The following is an 18,579-nucleotide window of genomic DNA, read 5'->3' as shown; positions in this document are numbered from 1 at the left end:
TCGGTCCGTGACGTACGTGCACCTCCACACTCCATCGGTGGATTATGTGTCCCCGTGGGCACGCGGAGATCGGGGGCATTAGTCGAGAAACTTGCCTAATCTAGTGACAATCAGGAAAGTAAAAGCTATCCGCATGCGACTTGCAGATCTTCCAGAGGGATATAATAAAGTCGTGCATCTATGACCTTGCAGGACACGACCCGCCCCCTCCTGCCCTTTATATTATCGATACCCTCTGCCACTAGCGTCGTACATCACTCTTCACAACCCATTCTTCTCTCATTCATAATGAAGTTCACAAACTATCTTTAGACAACTGCATCACTCGCAAGCAGTGTCCTAGCGGTTCCAGCTCCCCGCACCGGCCTGGAGGGCAGACTCCGTACGCGGTCATTGCAGCGCCAGTCACATCCTCTTGCACCACTTCCACTTGACACATCCACCAAAGAGGAGTCCAGACTTCTTGAACCTGACGAAAATACTACCCATGTTACATACAGCAGTAATTGGGCGGGCGCAGTGCGCGAGCAACCACCTCCGCAAGGCACGTATTCTGCCGTGTCGGCAACCTTTCGCGTACCAGAACCCACGGCGCAAGGGGGTAGTGGAACGCAGGCTGGATCGGCCTGGGTCGGGATAGATGGCGACACATACAGCAACGCCATTCTCCAAACAGGAGTCGACTTCTACGTGGAAAACGGGCAGACGTATAACGATGCCTGGTATGAGTGGTATCCAGACTATGCATACGACTTCGACCTGGATGTGAGCACAGGTGACACAATTGTCGCCAAGGTGGAAGCCATCTCGCCGAGTCAAGGCGTAGCCACAATCGAAAACATATCAACAGGGAAGAAGGCAACGCAGACGATCAAAGCCCCAGCTGCGACAGCCACTCTTGCCGGACAGAATGCCGACTGGATCGTGGAGGATTTCCAGTCTGGCGACTCAATGGTCGATCTGGCTGGCTTCGGCGAAATCAGCTTCTGGGGCGTGCAAGCACAAGGGGGAGGGTCTACATGGGGTGTAGATGATGCGACTATTGTCGAGCTGAAGCAGGGCAACCAGGTGTTGACGGACGTGGACGTGCAAAGTGACTCGGCCTTCACCGTGTCATATACGAGCTAATGTGAGGGTATATGATTGCATTTTCTCATTCTTCGATCATTTTTCTCCTTTTTGGCCGGTGACATAATTTCTGGGGTTAATTTTCGAAGACGCCTTGATGTATTTCGGTAGTACTACTTAGCTTAAGGTTGATACATCCAGCATGCGGGCTCGGCTATTGGGAGGAACCAAGAAGGCTATATGGCCCTCGGGTATTTGCCGCATTCTATGATCGCATGCCTTTTCGGCTTTCCTTATATATATCAACTTTCCACTTCCCCAAACCAGCTCATTTTCAATGCGAGAATCTATCCATATACGCAATCAACCATGTCCCGTATATACCAACTAAGTCGCGCCCTTCAACATAGCCGAATTGGCGCTCTCCGGCCGGGCTCCTCCCTACTACCCGCCCGGCCATCCCGCCGCTGCGGCTTCAGCACCAGCGCCGCACGCCCATTAATGGAACTAACAGGCTTCACCGAAGAGCAACTAACAGTGCGTGACGCGGTATCCACCATCTGCGCCAAATTCCCCAACACATACTGGCAAGAATGCGACCAGAACGAGCGCGACCCGAAAGAGTTCCACGCCGCCCTCGCCCGAGACGGATGGTTAGGTATCGCGCTTCCTGAGGAACTAGGAGGCGCAGGTCTAGGTAGGCCAATCTCTCAACCCCCTCCCAAACAACCTTTGCCACTCTTCACAGTGTTATATAACTAACATCACATCCAGGAATCTCCGAAGCAACAATGATGATGCAAACCATCACCCAGTCCGGCGCCGGCATGGCCGGCGCACAAGCCATCCACGCCAACGTATACGCAACACAACCACTCGCCCGGTTCGGCACGCGCGAGCAACTAGAAGAAACCATCCCCAAGATCATCGACGGTACATGGCGCACATGCTTCGGCGTCACGGAGCCCAACACGGGCCTCGAAACGCTCAAGCTGAAGACCCTAGCCACCAAAAAATCCTCCGGAGATGGTAGTAGCATTTACTCCGTCTCTGGACAAAAGATCTGGATTACCTGCGCGCAAGTGGCCAGTAAAATGATCCTGCTAGCGCGCACGACCCCGTTGGAAGAAGTAACCAAGTCCACGCAGGGTCTATCGATGTTCTGCATCGACCTCGATCGCACCAAGCCAGGTCTGGACATGCGCAAGATCAAGAAGATGGGCGGACGGGCTGTTGACGCTAACGAGGTGTTCTTTGATGGGTATGAAGTACCCGCAAACACTCTCATTGGGCAGGAGAATGAAGGGTTCCGGATTATTCTGCATGGGATGAACGCGGAGCGGTGTTTGCTTGCTGGTGAGGCATTGGGGTTGGGGTATGCGGCGCTGGAGCGAGCAGCGGATTATGCGAAGGAAAGGGTGGTGTTTGGACGGCCGATTGGACAGAACCAGGGCATTGCGCATCCGTTGGCGGATGCGTATATGAGGTTGGAGGCGGCCAAGTTGGCGACGTATCATGCTGCCAGGCTGTATGATGCGTCGAAGAAAGATGAGACGATTCCGTTGCATTCGGTGGGAGTGGCATGTAATAGTGCGAAGTATTTGGCTGCTGAGGCGGCGTTCACGGCGTGTGAGAGGGCGGTCCTGAGCCATGGGGGTATGGGGTATGCGATGGAGTATGATGTGGAGAGGTATTTGAGGGAGTGTTTGGTGCCCAGGATTGCGCCGGTTAGTAGGGAGATGATTTTGAATTATGTTAGTGAGAAGGTGTTACAGTTGCCGAGGAGTTATTAGGGTGGTTTCTCGGATATCATGGAAATATGTCTTCAACTACTAAATCATACTACTAGCGTCTTCTATCCACAAACTTCATAACTTTATTCCCCGTACCGCTCTTCTCGAACCCACGTATATCTTCAACAAAGGTCAAATTAAACAAATGCCTATTCTCCGGTAAAACAAAGAAAAACCTCTCCACTTCATAAACATACTGCTCAAGAGAGATCATATCGTCACTTGCAGCGGCACGAAGCATCCTAATCTCAAGTGTTGTCTGGGGAGAAGAATCAAGCGTCCCTACGATAACCTGCCATTGTAAAATGCCAAACGTCTCCTTCTGCATGAACATCTCGATATTCGAAAATTCAAAATACTCACCATACCACTTAAAGCTAAACCGACGGTCACGACCCCGGAGTCGGAGGACGCGGTAGTATTCCATCTCAGATTCCGGGACAATTGACCTTGCAATATTCGGCACTGGACGGACGGATCCGAGGTCTCCAGTGATATAGCGCACAAGCGGGTTACGTCGACGTTGTAAAGACGTTTGCACAATGACACCCTCTTCGCCTTCTGGAAGAGGCTTCAAATCAGAGGAGGGCGTATCACTTTCCATGATGGAACGAGGGAAGATCTCAACAAGGATGCTGCGGGTATCAAACACAAAGTCTATAGACATATCGTGATATGACGATGCTTCTCCAGTAAGATCAGGGTTATGGATTGCGTAAGGCCCTGCCTCTGCGCTTCCCAGGATGGAGTATATCTTCACTGCCGGACCCAGAATGGCATGAATATATCTTTTCTGACTGTCAATAAGTGGCTCGGATGTGTAGATCACTTTATTTAACTTGATCACATTTCGTTCGTCTGCTGAAAGAGTCGAGATATGATGAATGACTTGAATGACTTGGCTGCTATCGCCAGTCAACACATTGACGTTGTATCGCGCCAGTGCGCGCACAACTTCGCTCGGTTTCATCAGATTGCCGGCGCTCAATATGGTTCCTCCTGCATTTTCCAGGATCTCGGTCAGGAGGTCGAGTGATCTGCGCAGTGTTGAGAAGTGTCATTTTCGTCGTTGGCATTTAATTGTCCTCGGGCTTGGAAAGTAACCTACCTATATAAATACCCCGAGGTATGCGTCGTTAGTATCCAATCATGCGGCTCGACAACTCCACAGGTGCGCAGAAACTCGCCAAACGCTGCGTGATGTTGACGGTTTTCTTTCAGATCTGTGAAAAACATCAAGGGCATATCTCCGGAACCGCCGCCGGTAACGCTGACGTAGGAGCTACGCCGGTATTCATTTTGGGGGCTCGTGTCCTTGGTTAATCGCTCGATAACTTTGTAGCTAGTAGGAAGGTCATGAGTATATCACCTGATCGGAGGAGATGTTTTAAACAGCTGGTAAGACTTACAGGTCCTTTTTGGTAGTTAGGGGCCATGACTCGAGGGTGCTGATACCAGAGTCCGTACTAGATTGTGCCTGCACAGTAGCCTGGATTTCCTCAGGGCTGGGTGGGTAAAGTATATTAGGGTTGTAAAGCGGATGGATCTTCGCAACTGCGAGAACTTCATCCAAGGAAAATGGGTTGGTACTCATGATGATGGACACAGAACATCATCACAAGCTAGAAGTTTTTAATGTTAGGATTTCGAAGAACACGGGATTTGTTATACCCTCACGCTGCAGTCACCCATAGGCTCAGACTGACGCCGTTCAGATCCAAATGTTACTTCCTAGGTGGTCTGCTAATCGCGTGAAGTCATCTTTCGCTTTCTCGAGATGAATTGGTCAGCTGGGAATCAAACGAATATTCGCAAACTTCAATGTGGGTTATATGTCTAACCGTGGGGTTTCGTAGCCAGTGATTGGCGTAATCTGTTTGTTTTCCTGACGAAGACAAAATAGTATATAACTACTTCCCAGGGCTTGCTGCATAAGCTGTAAGTATGTCGTACGCTAGATTGGGTTTACGAGATCCAGGCAGGGGGTTGCGTTACGTTGCAACATAGGAATTCGTATCCTCTGCATTTGAATTGCTTACTACTAAAGCATTATAAACTGAACTGCTTACTATAGATACTCCGTAAAACCTCATGTTCTCAACAAGCAATCTGAATCCAGTTCAAAATCAAACTGCTTCGAAGCAGGTGACGCCCTCCAGCGTGCAAAGAGCTGCGCATTCTCCACCAAAATGCCCTGCAGCATCTTTCCCCTCTCCTCTACCCCAGGCCATATACCCTGCCATTCGCGTACATACGGTCCCATGATTCCCAAGGCTTCTCTGACCCACCCCCCTGCCCTCTCCCTGTCAATTAATTCCTCCTGCACCATCCGCCTTCCCAACTTGCCCAAGAACCGCTCCCTCTCCTGCCTATCTTTCACCGCGGCATGCATGACCGCTAGTAGTATATGCGACCGGATTGACAAGTCCAATTCATCCACATCAATTCCCTGAAGCCCTAATCCAAGTGTTTCCTCCACTGCAACAGCGGCTAGAAACTCTACCTCCTCCTCACTCCCAACCTCTCCCTCCCACCCCCTCCATCACGCCTGCACTCCAAATCCTCCATCCGGCCACCCACACCATATCGCCTGCTCTGACTGGCTATTTCCATCGGGACCCTCTCCCCCAATATTTGTGCAAGATACTCTGTCTCCAGCCCATATATATCAAACATTCCCTGCGCGACCAATATCCCAAATCTGACGGGTCCCTCTGTTTGCCAAGGGGTAACCTCAGCCACGCGAGATGGTGGTGAAGTATCAGGAGTTAAATGGTCAAGCCAGAAGCGCGCATGTGATTCCGAATAGGATGGTGCGCTGGAATGATGGCCATAGTATGGAATACTAGCTTACCGATCAAAGCGTAATTTGCCCTCACCAAAGGACAAGCCATGCGAGTGGAGCTTCTCCATAACATCGAACACCCCATTCCCGGTCCACAGCCCTTCGTGCAGATAGATGAATGCGATCCGCAAGACATCCTCATGACAGGTCACTGACACAATGCCGCCTTTCAACATTGGCCAGGAAGTCTTCAGCGCTCATTGTAGCGCTGATGACACGTGCGTCAATAAGAAAGCAGATAGTAAAAGATAAGAGGATATTGAAGTTCAGATCCTTCCCGCATCCTTCCAAGATACAATTGGACCTCTTTCTCACTGAGGAAAAAGCTAACATCCTTGCAAGGACCCACCAGGGGAGCCAAGCAAACTATACGATATACATATACGTCATCGGGCTTTGTTTATAACTAAAGACTGCTCAACTACTATACAGGAATATGCTATTGAACTCTGCTGTTAGCCTTCAATGAGGTAGGAAAAGGTCTCGCATCCCAACGAACCCTCCGCAAATGGCGCTCCGGATCCCTAACATTGCTCCGAGCATGAAGCCACCTATAATTATCCATCAAGATTACAGACCCCCTGGGCAAACAATCCGACGTAAGCTGCAGGGTCTCTGCTTGCACCTTCTGTCCCAGCAAGCAATTCTTCAACTCCTGCAACGCTAGCGCCGCCTCCGCAGTCAACGGGGTGACAATATCTTCGCGAAAACGAACCATACTAGGCAACCCCTTGGCATCCGTAGCCATCAAGCCGCCCACAACATGGCGTTTCGCATCATCTTTCACAAACTCGAGTGGGACAGTAATACGATACTCGGGCCGGAGCAGTGCAGTGCAAGTTGACGTCGACAGCAGAGAACTCAGTCTGCCGACATTCATTACGGAGAGAGTACCACCGCCACATTGGTCTTCTCGTAGGACCTGCAAGGCAAAGTACCGAGGTGGGGCTTCCTCATAGCTACAGTCAGTGTGCCAAGGAAACTCCTCCATTGTCTCGGATCGGGCCTGATGAGATGGGGTTTGGAACGACGTGCTGTTAGGTCGAATGTCCCAGAACCAGCCGCGGGATGCACTGTGGGTGATGGGCAGTCCGTGGCCATGTTGTTTATGGAGACCAACCATGAGATGTTGGAGGTAGTGGCTGGAATCATCCTCAAATTGCAGACTGACCTTGAGGATGCCGGTTTGCCGGAGGGTGTTCGATACATCTGTGATATGGCTGGGATGGCTTGCATGGCGGAGATCGTTGGCTACCTGAGATTCGCCTTCCCTAACCACGCAGCAGAGTCTGTAACCATCCTTGTCTTCTGGATTCGGCACAAGTCTGAGATCATTAGGTAGCACGAAGCGAGAGCTGATCCCAAAGCGTGTTCTGAGCAATTCCACAACCATGTGGATGTCAATCCCATGTTCATCACCCTTGAGAAGATGCAATGGCAAGTTGTGATCGAACAGACTCATTATACCGCCTATCATCTATTAAGTCGTATTGTTAGCTACTGCATGGTACTGCTCAATGGCCAGTATCATGATCAACATCACTTACTTCTGCGGGGTCCGTCGCTCCGATAAAGCCAATACTTCCATCAGCAATACCCTGCTCTTCCAATGCCTGTTGCCCGCAAGCTGCATACATCAGTCCGTTAAAACAAAACCGAGCATTTATTTCACTGATTAGAAAGTTCTCTAGTGAACCAGATGCCCCTTCATTGTCTTCTTCAATTAGAAAATCCGGTCTCCACGAGCCGCGGCACTTTCGGTACGGATGTATCTTGCTTGGAACTTGGCTATCAATCCACTATGACATGTATCATTTAGCAATGTGATTGCTTTCGCAGCACTATATGGGGTTAATAACATACACGAAGAAGGTCCTCCTCCACAGGATCCAGAGGCATCCGTTCAGGGAATTTAGACACCGAGTCCGTCCACCACCTCTCCACGATATCAGTTATCGCAGAGACTAAAGCATTGTTAAGCTCTTTCCATTGGCGCTGGTGCTCTGAGGAGACAAGAATAGGCCGAGGCATAAAGGCTGATCTTGAGCTGTTGTTCCATGATTTATCAGAGCAGAATCGCAACAAGCTCTCCTGGATCGCCTCATGGTCTTGACTGTATGTCCCCTCATGAGAGTCGAAGGAAGTTATAGGCTCGTATCCTCCTCCACCGAACGGGATATGAACTTGTTGAAGGCGTGCTGGGGCCGGCGGCTTCATTGTGTTCGGATATAGGTAAACGTGTATATTCAGAGGTATAAGTGGAAAATTACTTGTTCTTCAAAGTGACTGGTTTGATTATTCAATAGTTATAGAGATCCTTGTATTGCCTCAGCTACTAATACCCTATGAAGGTGCATGTAATAGAATCATATCGATTACCAGGATGTGCATGCAGCTGAAGGGCTCTTCTATCCCCTCCACACCGCGCTCCACAACTTGGGCAGCATAAACGAGAAATATATCAATCTCAGCTGATCGTAGTCAGAGTCTCTTACTTCTAGCTACAACACTGATCCTTATCACAGCTACAGCGGAATCTTGGGATCATGACGCAGGCGAATTTCCAACTACCAGGCTCATACCATTAGTACCTAGCCAAAGAAATCAGTGTTGTAATTTTCGAGAGCAAGTGGCTTAAAGGTTCATGATACAGCTAGTCATGATACGATTTCATAATGCCCCGTATACTAGTTATGTACCGGGATCAGGGTTGCATCACAGCAGCACAGAATACGGGGTAGCAATGATTGCTACTAGCTGAATATGAACATTACCGTATGTATCTGGGTGATAGATTAACAATTACGTATGCGGAACTTCCCATCAATATGTACCCCGGAAGAAATATTGTGTATACGTCTTTGACTATGCCATGGTTGTGATTCCGACGGCTTCGAGGTTGCTAGCTATTGTTGCCGGGCAAATTCATAAGCCTGGCATAGTTACAGCACGCATCTCGGGTCAGGAATATGGAAGCTGGCTGTTTGCATTGTAAATTCTACAATCGGCTAGCATATGATGATTGCTCGGTATGTAGGATGCTGCCATGCATGCATGTTTCAGGGCATAAATTCAGAAGTGGAAACTCCAGGCCTCCGTAAAACTGAAAGATTACTATATATTTACAGCGCCCGCAAACTAGCTATGCATGCAACCTATGTCAACTGCTAGTTTCCGCCTGGACTGAATCTTGTAAGACTCTACCGTCCTGTCTCTCCGATTCAATAACCTCCACAGGTGAGTCGTCGGAGCTTTTTTGAGAATGTAAAACTTGCTTATAAACCGGCTGTTCTTCCTCCTTCAACCCACACCCGGATGGGTCTCTTCGGATAAGGAAGTGTTGGACCCTTGCATCTACCGACTGCATTTGATGTTGAGTGTTCTCCCTGCGCCCTTTCAAAAGGCGGGATGACTCTTGGTTCAGCTCCCAAAGCCGGTCTTCGTAACCACTGCTCAGCTTGCTAATCCAAGATGCCTGGAGCGCTCCGCCCATTAATGTCAGGAGTATCACGAATGTCGCAAAGGTCCGATGGTCCACCAGAGTCTGCTGTTTTCCCTGGTGACGATTATTCCACCTTTCCCAGTCTTCCCACGTCGCGTTCGCGTATATTGGACCGTAGTTACTGGAGCCCGTTCTAGCCCAGGATGGGATCGGCGTTTCATACGGATGAAGGTTCCACCCCGCGCCACTGAAATCGTAGGCTGCCCGTCTACTAGGGTCAGATAGAATTTCATGCGCAGCCACTAGGATGTGGTATCGCTGAAGTCTCACTTCGGGTGTGAGATCTCTGCATAGTGGATGTCCGCTACATGGGCGATCCGGATGGTAGATTTTGACCATTTCATAATAGCGGGTCTTGGAATAGGGTGCGGTCCGATCTTGTTTAAATAGCTCATATGGGGTGAAAGTGGGAGAAGACGGCCATGAGAGATCCGTCTCTGGGTTGTGAGAAGCGGTGGCATAGCGCCTAGTGGAATAGCGAGACTGTGAGGGGAAAGCACGAGACCGAGGTGGCGAGGACAGGCATGGGGTGTTCAGTAACTGCAGTCCACCACCACAGCAAATGATGTTGGGTTTCTTGAGCATGGCCGCATGGTTTCACATGGAGAGATATTTAAGACCTCTCCGGAATGTTTTAGACCGATGGCAAAGTAGAAAGCACCGGGGTTTGAACGGGATTGTCTGGTTGTCGATACAAATAATCCCGCTAATTCCGAAGTTCGGATCTCCACATGAGGTCATCACGTGCGGGTCTCCGAAGCTCCAAAGCTTCCCGCATGAAAACTACCTCCATCGCCGTCGTCGACGCTGTATATAATTTGGCTGTATAGAAAATGCCTGATTCACGCGACGATCACGGCCGGAGACGGCACCGATCCCCCTCCGGCTCACCAGCCCCTGACCGCGATCGACGACAGCGACGCCGTGACGACGACCGTGGCAGCGATTCGGGACATCGCGAATCTCATCGAAGCTCCCGAAGAGACAGCTCGCGACGGAGGTCATCCCGCAGCCCGGCCGACCGACGAAGCCACAGAAGAGATTATGACCGTCGGCGCAGTGAGCGCGATGTCTCAGACGATGAGCGGAGAAGACGCCGACATACTTCCGACCGAGAGTCTTCATACCGTCGTCACCGTGACCGAGATTCTTACGAAAGAAAGGAGAAGTCTTCTCGCAGACGACGTGACTACTCGCGATCCCGCTCGCCGGACCCGGAGTCGCGCGCCCCAGTACGATCAAAAGCGCCCCTACCTCCGCAGCAGGATGCATATACCTCGTCTGAAGTAGTTCGGACTGGAGAGTCCGAAGGCCCTCCTCCCGAGAAGGAAAAGCCTAATTTCGGTCAAACTGGGCGATTGGCTGCAGAGAGCAAGACTGTGAATGTCAATGGTAACTCTGTCGTTCTCAAGTATCACGAGCCTCCGGAAGCGCGCAAACCCCCAGCAAAGGAACCGTGGCGACTTTACGTGTTCAAAGGGCAAGACCTCCTTGAAATGGTGGAATTGGGCATACGCAGTTGTTGGTTGATTGGGAAAGAACAATTGGTGGTGGATTTTCCTTTAGAGCATCCGAGTTGCTCTAAACAGCATGCCGCGCTGCAGTTTCGCTTTGTCGAAAAGCGGAATGAATTCGGAGATCGGATCGGACGTGTCAAGCCTTACCTGATCGATCTGGAAAGCGCCAATGGTACTACAGTGAACGGAGACGCGATTCCTGCTGGCCGGTACGTGGAACTGCGGGACAAGGATGTAATCAAGTTTGGCCTAAGTACCCGGGAATACGTCCTCATGCTACCTCCGCCTGAATAAGCATGATATACGATAGACATTATTCCGTATTGGTCTCTTAATGCGATTGGTGCCTTGGAGAATCATCAAATCTTCCACATTGGCTTCGAGACCCGTGTCCGGAAACATAACTCGTGGACATACATCCCGTTCGGTCACTTCGTTTGGCGTGCTTGCTAAAGCCCCTGGCAGTTCGTGCCACCCAATTCCAGTCTTTCCGAATCCAAGCTGTTCGTGAAAGGCTTACCCATCATAATGATTGGTTCGTATGGAGTCGCTTGAGGTGTCCTCATCATCCAATGATGCATTCGCTTCATCCACCAATTTAAAGCCCTTCTTATGTACAGCTGAACGATGACGCAACGGCTGTTAATTGGAGAGCAAGCCAGCTACGCAAACCCCAAGTATACCCCCGGCGCGCTTGTTCGTCAAAGGCTCGCATTGCCATGGGCCCAAATCAATGCTTGTGGAACGATACCTTTCAGTCTGGAACTTTCCTGTGTGGATATTTATGAGGTACTATCGAATAAACTTGCGGAAAGGACATTCCCAGGAGTCAGGGAGATATAGACAGCGAAGTCAAACAGAGAGAATATTTGGAGAATTTGCGGATGCCTCATGACAAGCAAGGATATTGAGCCCTTATTTACTGGCTAGTATTAGTATAAGTGGTCATACTAGGCATGATCTCAGTTATTGGTATTCATTGAGCTATGAATAGTAGTAGATAATAGTAGAGTTTCTGACCACTTGCCAGCGGAGTACAAGTGGTACTAGTGACCAGTTTATATAACCAGCATGACACTGTTTTTCATCTTTGCCCCAATTTGTATACTATGTGGCGTCACTTAGCTACAAGAACTTCTGATTGAATCGACCATAGAGGTCTTCTATAAACAGCGATTAAAACTTCAACGCAAATTGACTAAAGACAAATGTCGTGGGCCATGTACTCCCTCCTCCTCTTCTCCGCATACTTCCCTATCGGCCGGGCTAGACCACACCCGGTTAGGCTGATAAGCGGCGGGCGGTCACTGTTCTGCCGGATGATCATTGCGCTTCATTATCAATCTGATCACCCACACTCCGCTTGCTAGTCATCTCCAAGTCTGCCTAGTCCGTTGATTCTCGCAGATTTTCGGCTCAGTTGAGACCAACCTGTGACAACATAAATTTATAATGGCTGTCAACGGATCCGCCGAGTCCCAGTGGCTTGCCCAGCTGGCAGCCATGCGCCAGGCCATTGCGGACTTGAAGCTTCCCCAAGACCCCGCCAAAGATACAAGCTACGGAAGCGACCTGGACTTGGATTTCGACGAGGACTATTCATCGCCCGGAACTGCCGATGATGATATCTGGGACATTATCAGCTCCGATGAAGAGGCCAGCGACGACTTCGATGACTATGACGAGCTCCCCTCTCCTCCGACATCATCCGGCTACGACCAGCTCTGGCTTGAGCAGAAGTGCGTAAGCCTTGCTGCTAACAAGTCGGGTATGGATGCCGGAGAACTAGCGCAGCAAATCACTGCCGCCCTAGCGACAGACAGCGCAGACGACGAACTGCAAATGTCACTGGCCGAAATTGTGGGATTCGATGACCTCGACTTCGTGATTGACCTGATTGCTCACAGGGCGGATATTGTCGCCAGCTCGCATACCGGACCAGAGGCCCAGACGGATGGTTTGATGGCTGGGAAACTTATGACGAGAGCGGAAAGAGAGCAAGCTTTGCGACAGGCGGACTACGAACACAAGCATGCGTCCTTGATGCCGGCACAGACGAGATCGGAACCGCATTACCCTCATGTATTCAAACTGCACGAGTCCAGAAATGTCCTTGCACTTGGAGGAAAGAGATACGGATTGCCAATGGGCAGTAAGCAAATCGACGAGAAGAAGTATACCGAGGTTGAGGTTCCCGCGTCCAAGGTCGGTACCCTGAGACCCGGGCATAAACTCGTGGAGATCGCCTCGTTAGATGGCTTGTGTCAAGGCACCTTCAAGGGGTACAAGACCCTCAATCGGATGCAAAGTCTACTATATGAAGTAGCCTACAAGACGAATGAGAACATGCTGATCTGTGCCCCGACTGGTGCTGGTAAAACGGACGCTGCAATGCTCACAATCCTAAACGCCATTGGAAAGAACACTATTCCGAATCCTATCGAGGAACCACAAGCCACTGAATTCGCGGTTCAGGTGGAGGATTTTAAGATCATTTACGTTGCTCCGATGAAGGCCCTGGCCGCTGAAGTTACCGAGAAGCTCGGGAAACGTCTCGCTTGGTTGGGGATCAAGGTTCGAGAGCTTACAGGTGACATGCAACTGACGAAGCGAGAGATTGTGGAAACACAGATCATCGTCACTACCCCTGAAAAATGGGATGTGGTGACCCGGAAGAGCACGGGAGATACAGAGCTCGTGCAGAAGGTGCGTCTGTTGATCATCGATGAGGTCCATATGCTTCATGATGAGCGTGGTGCTGTTATTGAATCGTTGGTGGCTCGTACCCAGCGTCAAGTCGAAAGTACGCAATCACTTATCCGCATTGTCGGTCTCTCCGCAACTCTCCCGAATTATGTCGACGTCGCCGATTTCCTCAAAGTCAACAAGATGGCTGGTCTCTTTTTCTTCGACCAGTCCTTCCGCCCTGTTCCTCTGGAACAACATTTCATTGGTGTGAAAGGCAAACCTGGCACCAAGCAGTCTCGCGAGAACCTTGATACTGTAGCTTTTGAGAAAGTCCGTGATATGCTCGAACGAGGGCACCAAGTCATGGTTTTTGTCCACTCGCGTAAGGACACTGTCATGACTGCCCGAATGCTGAAGCAGATGGCCACTGAGGATGGGTGTGAGAACCTGTTCAGCTGTCAAGAGCACGAAGGCTATTCGAATGGTCTTGGTGATGTTAAACGTAGCCGTGCTCGCGAACTGCGTGAGCTTTTCGCCAGTGGGCTCGGGACACACCATGCTGGTATGAGCCGGAGTGACCGCAACCTCATGGAGCGACTGTTTTCCGAAGGACTCATCAAAGTACTCTGCTGTACTGCTACACTTGCGTGGGGTGTCAACCTTCCTGCTGCCGCGGTAGTTATCAAAGGTACTCAGTTGTACAATCCGCAAGAAGGTAAATTCGTCGATCTAGGTATATTGGATGTGCTACAGATCTTTGGTCGTGCTGGTCGACCCCAATTCCAAGATACAGGTATTGGTTTCATCTGTACGACCCACGATAAGCTCCACCACTATATATCTGCTGTAACATCACAGCAACCGATTGAATCTCGATTCTCTAGCCGGCTGGTGGATAACCTGAATGCCGAAATTTCTCTAGGAACGGTTACCTCTGTCCCGGAAGCCGTGCAATGGCTGGGATATTCTTATCTTTTTGTTCGTATGAAACGAGAGCCACGCAATTACGGAATTGACTGGGCAGAAATTCGTGACGATCCTATGCTGGTGCAAAGACGTCGTCAGCTAGTCATTCAAGCTGCCATCGTACTGCAAAAGAGTCAAATGATTATATACAACGAAAAGACAGAAGAGTTGCGCGCGAAAGATGTTGGCCGCATTGCAAGCCAGTACTATGTCTTGCAGACCAGTGTTGAAATTTTCAACAATCTGATGCGTCCCAGAGCCAGCGAGGCGGATGTACTCAGAATGATCAGTATGAGTGGTGAATTCGATAACATCCAAGCCCGGGAAACCGAGTCCAAAGAGTTAAATAGACTCCGTGACGAGGCCATCCAGACCGAGGTTGAGGGAGGCAATGACTCGCCACATGCCAAAACCAACATTCTGTTGCAGTCATATATCTCTCGCGCTAGGATTGAAGACTTTGCTCTGGTGTCTGATACAGGGTATGTGGCACAAAATGCAGCCAGAATTTGTCGTTCCTTGTTCATGATCGCCTTGAACCGCCGTTGGGGTTACCAGTGTCAAGTTTTGCTGTCACTCTGCAAGGCTATTGAGAAGCAGATGTGGCCTTTTGATCACCCATTCCATCAATTTGATCTTCCTCAGCCCATCCTCAGGAACTTGGATGACAAGCTTCCGACATCCTCCATCGAATCTATGAGAGACATGGAGACAGCCGAAATTGGCCAGCTGGTTCACAACCAAAAGATGGGGAAGACCTTGGCAAAGCTGCTTGACAATTTCCCTACCCTTGGAGTGGAGGCTGAAATTGCACCATTGAACCGTGATGTTCTGCGTATCCGATTGAGTCTGTATCCAGAGTTTATTTGGAATGACAGGCATCACGGTGCCTCCGAATCGTACTGGATCTGGGTAGAAAACTCTGAGACATCTGAGATTTATCACCACGAGTACTTCATCCTCAGCAGGAAGAAGCTAAACGATGAACACGAGTTGAATTTCACCATTCCGCTTTCCGATCCTCTTCCCAGTCAAATCTATGTTCGTGCGATCTCTGACCGCTGGCTGGGCGCAGAAACGGTGCATCCTGTGTCTTTCCAGCACTTGATTCGTCCAGATACGGAAAGTGTTTACACTGATCTACTCAATCTCCAACCCCTTCCCATATCTGCGCTAAAGAATCCGATATTGGAGGAGCTCTATGGGCAGCGTTTCCAATTCTTCAACCCAATGCAGACGCAGATCTTCCACATGCTGTACCACACCCCGGCTAATGTTCTGCTGGGCTCCCCGACCGGTAGTGGAAAGACTGTAGCCGCAGAGCTGGCTATGTGGTGGGCTTTCAGAGAAAAGCCGGGCTCGAAGGTGGTTTACATTGCACCGATGAAGGCGCTCGTTCGCGAACGTGTTCAGGACTGGAAGAAGCGTCTTACTGCACCTATGGGCCTGAAACTGGTGGAATTGACCGGTGATAACACTCCTGATACACGGACTATCCGGGACGCCGATATCATCATCACCACCCCCGAAAAGTGGGACGGTATCTCCCGTAGTTGGCAAACTAGAGACTACGTGCGAAAGGTGAGCTTGGTGATTATTGACGAGATTCACCTGCTGGGTGGTGATCGAGGACCGATTCTCGAAATCATTGTGTCTAGAATGAACTACATCGCTTCGCAATCCAAGGGTTCTGTTCGGCTGATGGGTATGTCCACTGCATGCGCGAACGCCACCGACTTGGCGAACTGGCTCGGTGTGAAGGAAGGACTGTATAACTTCAGACACTCCGTGCGTCCTGTACCGCTTGAAATCTACATCGACGGATTCCCGGAGCAGCGTGGGTTCTGCCCGCTGATGCAGTCCATGAATCGACCGACATTTTTGGCAATCAAGAACCACTCTCCCGAAAAGCCGGTGATTGTGTTTGTCGCTTCCCGTCGACAGACTCGATTGACTGCCAAGGATTTGATCAACTATTGTGGTATGGAGGATAATCCTCGTAGATTCGTCCGCATGTCCGAGGAAGATCTGCAGCTGAACCTTGCAAGAGTCAAAGATGACGCATTGCGCGAGGCACTCAGCTTCGGTATTGGTCTGCACCATGCTGGTCTTGTCGAATCAGACAGACAGCTAGCTGAGGAGCTCTTCGGCAACAACAAAATCCAGATCCTTGTGGCCACCAGTACCCTCGCCTGGGGTGTTAACCTTCCGGCACATCTGGTCGTGGTGAAGGGAACACAATTCTTCGACGCTAAGATCGAAGGATACAGGGACATGGATCTCACCGATGTTCTGCAGATGCTTGGTCGAGCAGGACGTCCTCAGTTTGACACGTCAGGTATTGCGCGCATTTTCACACAAGACGCAAAGAAGGCGTTCTACAAGCACTTCTTGCATACCGGATTCCCCGTCGAGTCAACACTACACAAAGTGCTCGATAACCACTTGGGTGCCGAAGTTTCCGCAGGAACAATCACAACTCAGCAGGACGCCCTTGACTACTTGACCTGGACATTCTTCTTCCGCCGACTGCACAAGAATCCCTCCTACTATGGCCTTGAAATCTCAGCCGAGGAGCACAACACCATGGCAGCGCAGGCAATAGCGCAGGACTTCATGATCGAGCTAGTTGACAAGTCGCTCGGAGAGTTGGCTGAGTCTTCCTGTGTCGTACTCGATTCAGCAACCGGAGAAGTTGATCCAACCCCATTCGGCAAGATCATGAGTTACTACTACCTGTCTCACAAAACGATCCGCTACCTCATGGCACATGCCAAACCCAACCCAACCTTCCACGATGTCCTGAGCTGGATGTGTTCAGCAACCGAATTCGACGAGCTGCCCGTTCGTCACAACGAAGACCTGATCAACGCCGAACTGGCACGCAACCTCCCCCTCTCAGTAGAATCCATGGGTGACCTTCCCCTCTGGGATCCACACGTCAAAGCCTTCCTCTTGCTCCAGGCATACATGTCCCGCATCGATCTCCCCATCTCCGATTACGTCGGTGATCAGACCTCCGTCCTCGACCAAGGCATCCGTATCATCCAAGCCTCGATCGACGTCATGGCTGAATTGGGCTACCTCCACGCCTGCCACATGTTCATGTCGCTCTTGCAATGCATCAAATCAGCAAGATGGCCCGAAGACGTGCCGCTCTCTATCCTCCCGGGCGTCGACCCGGCAGAGAAGCAATCGGCGCTCCCCACCTCCCTCACCGCACTCGTATCCCTCCCCTACAAAGCCACCGAATCTCTCACCAAGAAGCTCAACCTCCCCCCGCAGTTCACAAAAGCTGCATCCAACCTACCCAATCTATCCTTGTCTATTCCAACCATCACTCCAAACGGTCTCACCGTAACTTTAACGCGCAAGAACGCCCCAAGAGACAGAGACTACAGGATCTACGCTCCTCGGTTTCCCAAACCCCAAACAGAAGGATACTTCATGCTCGTTTACAGCGGCGGCGCATCCGCCGATGGCAAGGATGGGGAGCTCCTGGCTCTGAAACGTGTTTCTTGGCCATCGTCATCGAATCAGCGTAACGGAGGTGGTTCTGGATCTGGGCCGAGTAGGAAGCCTAACGATAACAGGAATGGACCGCTTGTCGTTCGTTCGTCTGTTAAGTTCCCCGAGAACGTAAGGGGTCAGAGCATGCGGGTTACGGTCAAGGTCGTTAGTGATTCGTACCCGGGTATGGAGTGGACGCTGTCTGATGTGGAGGTGGATGCGGGGGTGTCTGGGACTCAGACTTTGCCTGAGTCTTCGACTTTTCCTGAGAAGAGTTGAGTCGGGTTCAGATGGGATCAGAAATACGAGATGAATAGATAGATGTGAGTACATAGAGCTCAATAGAAGCATGGATATATTCGAGTTCAAATAAGATAACAGACGAGATATATATAGATAAACCTAAATGATTTCTGACGTAGTTGGTAGTGTCCAAGATATGTAGAAAAATTTCCAGGAGAGTATTTCATGTCCTGACATACATCGCCAAGCAGACAAACCAAACATGAGAACCAGGGTACGCTATCACAAAGTAAAAAAGAAATAGCAACCTGAAAAAGAATCCAAAAACCAAATACCACCAACTCTGATGCACCTAGCTGGATAAGAACATCAAAATGGTGAACGATACCTGCGCTGTTGATGAAATGAAAACAAAGACTGAAATGGTGGTATAAGAAGCATAAAATA

At 50.2% G+C, this 18,579-nt stretch overlaps 7 protein-coding genes across 7 annotated transcripts; 4 read left to right on the top strand and 3 right to left on the bottom strand.

The window, feature by feature from the left end:
• Positions 1-180: 180 nt before the first annotated feature.
• AKAW2_41011A (A4/G1 family peptidase) lies at positions 181-1,128 on the top strand (the record flags this gene model as incomplete). Its single annotated transcript, XM_041689403.1, has 2 exons — positions 181-249; positions 313-1,128. 2 exons carry the CDS (start codon positions 181-183, stop codon positions 1,126-1,128), a joined length of 885 nt encoding a protein of 294 aa, XP_041543091.1.
• A 309-nt stretch (positions 1,129-1,437) lies between these two features.
• Positions 1,438-2,861, top strand: AKAW2_41010A (acyl-CoA dehydrogenase family protein; the record flags this gene model as incomplete). The annotated part of the gene is made up of 2 exons (XM_041689402.1): positions 1,438-1,765; positions 1,843-2,861. The coding sequence occupies 2 exons, from the start codon at positions 1,438-1,440 to the stop codon at positions 2,859-2,861; spliced, it is 1,347 nt and encodes a 448-aa protein (XP_041543090.1).
• A 52-nt stretch (positions 2,862-2,913) lies between these two features.
• Positions 2,914-4,455, bottom strand: AKAW2_41009S (uncharacterized protein; the record flags this gene model as incomplete). Its single annotated transcript, XM_041689400.1, has 3 exons — positions 2,914-3,898; positions 3,970-4,203; positions 4,271-4,455. The coding sequence occupies 3 exons, from the start codon at positions 4,453-4,455 to the stop codon at positions 2,914-2,916; spliced, it is 1,404 nt and encodes a 467-aa protein (XP_041543089.1).
• A 1,690-nt stretch (positions 4,456-6,145) lies between these two features.
• Positions 6,146-7,923, bottom strand: AKAW2_41008S (uncharacterized protein; the record flags this gene model as incomplete). The annotated part of the gene is made up of 3 exons (XM_041689399.1): positions 6,146-7,183; positions 7,254-7,505; positions 7,570-7,923. 3 exons carry the CDS (start codon positions 7,921-7,923, stop codon positions 6,146-6,148), a joined length of 1,644 nt encoding a protein of 547 aa, XP_041543088.1.
• Positions 7,924-8,866: 943 nt separating this feature from the next.
• AKAW2_41007S (J domain-containing protein) lies at positions 8,867-9,793 on the bottom strand (the record flags this gene model as incomplete). Its single annotated transcript, XM_041689398.1, has 1 exon — positions 8,867-9,793. One exon carries the CDS (start codon positions 9,791-9,793, stop codon positions 8,867-8,869), a length of 927 nt encoding a protein of 308 aa, XP_041543087.1.
• A 248-nt stretch (positions 9,794-10,041) lies between these two features.
• Positions 10,042-11,019, top strand: AKAW2_41006A (putative FHA domain protein SNIP1; the record flags this gene model as incomplete). Its single annotated transcript, XM_041689397.1, has 1 exon — positions 10,042-11,019. One exon carries the CDS (start codon positions 10,042-10,044, stop codon positions 11,017-11,019), a length of 978 nt encoding a protein of 325 aa, XP_041543086.1.
• Positions 11,020-12,177: 1,158 nt separating this feature from the next.
• Positions 12,178-18,168, top strand: AKAW2_41005A (RNA helicase SLH1; the record flags this gene model as incomplete). The annotated part of the gene is made up of 1 exon (XM_041689396.1): positions 12,178-18,168. The coding sequence occupies one exon, from the start codon at positions 12,178-12,180 to the stop codon at positions 18,166-18,168; it is 5,991 nt and encodes a 1,996-aa protein (XP_041543085.1).
• Positions 18,169-18,579: the final 411 nt, after the last annotated feature.

The sequence above is a fragment of the Aspergillus luchuensis genome, chromosome 4 (assembly GCF_016861625.1).
Source record: "Aspergillus luchuensis IFO 4308 DNA, chromosome 4, nearly complete sequence".
In the NCBI taxonomy this organism is placed as follows: domain Eukaryota; kingdom Fungi; phylum Ascomycota; class Eurotiomycetes; order Eurotiales; family Aspergillaceae; genus Aspergillus; species Aspergillus luchuensis.
The sequence above is the reverse complement of the archived record's forward strand: the minus strand, read 5'-3'. Positions and strand labels throughout refer to the sequence as shown.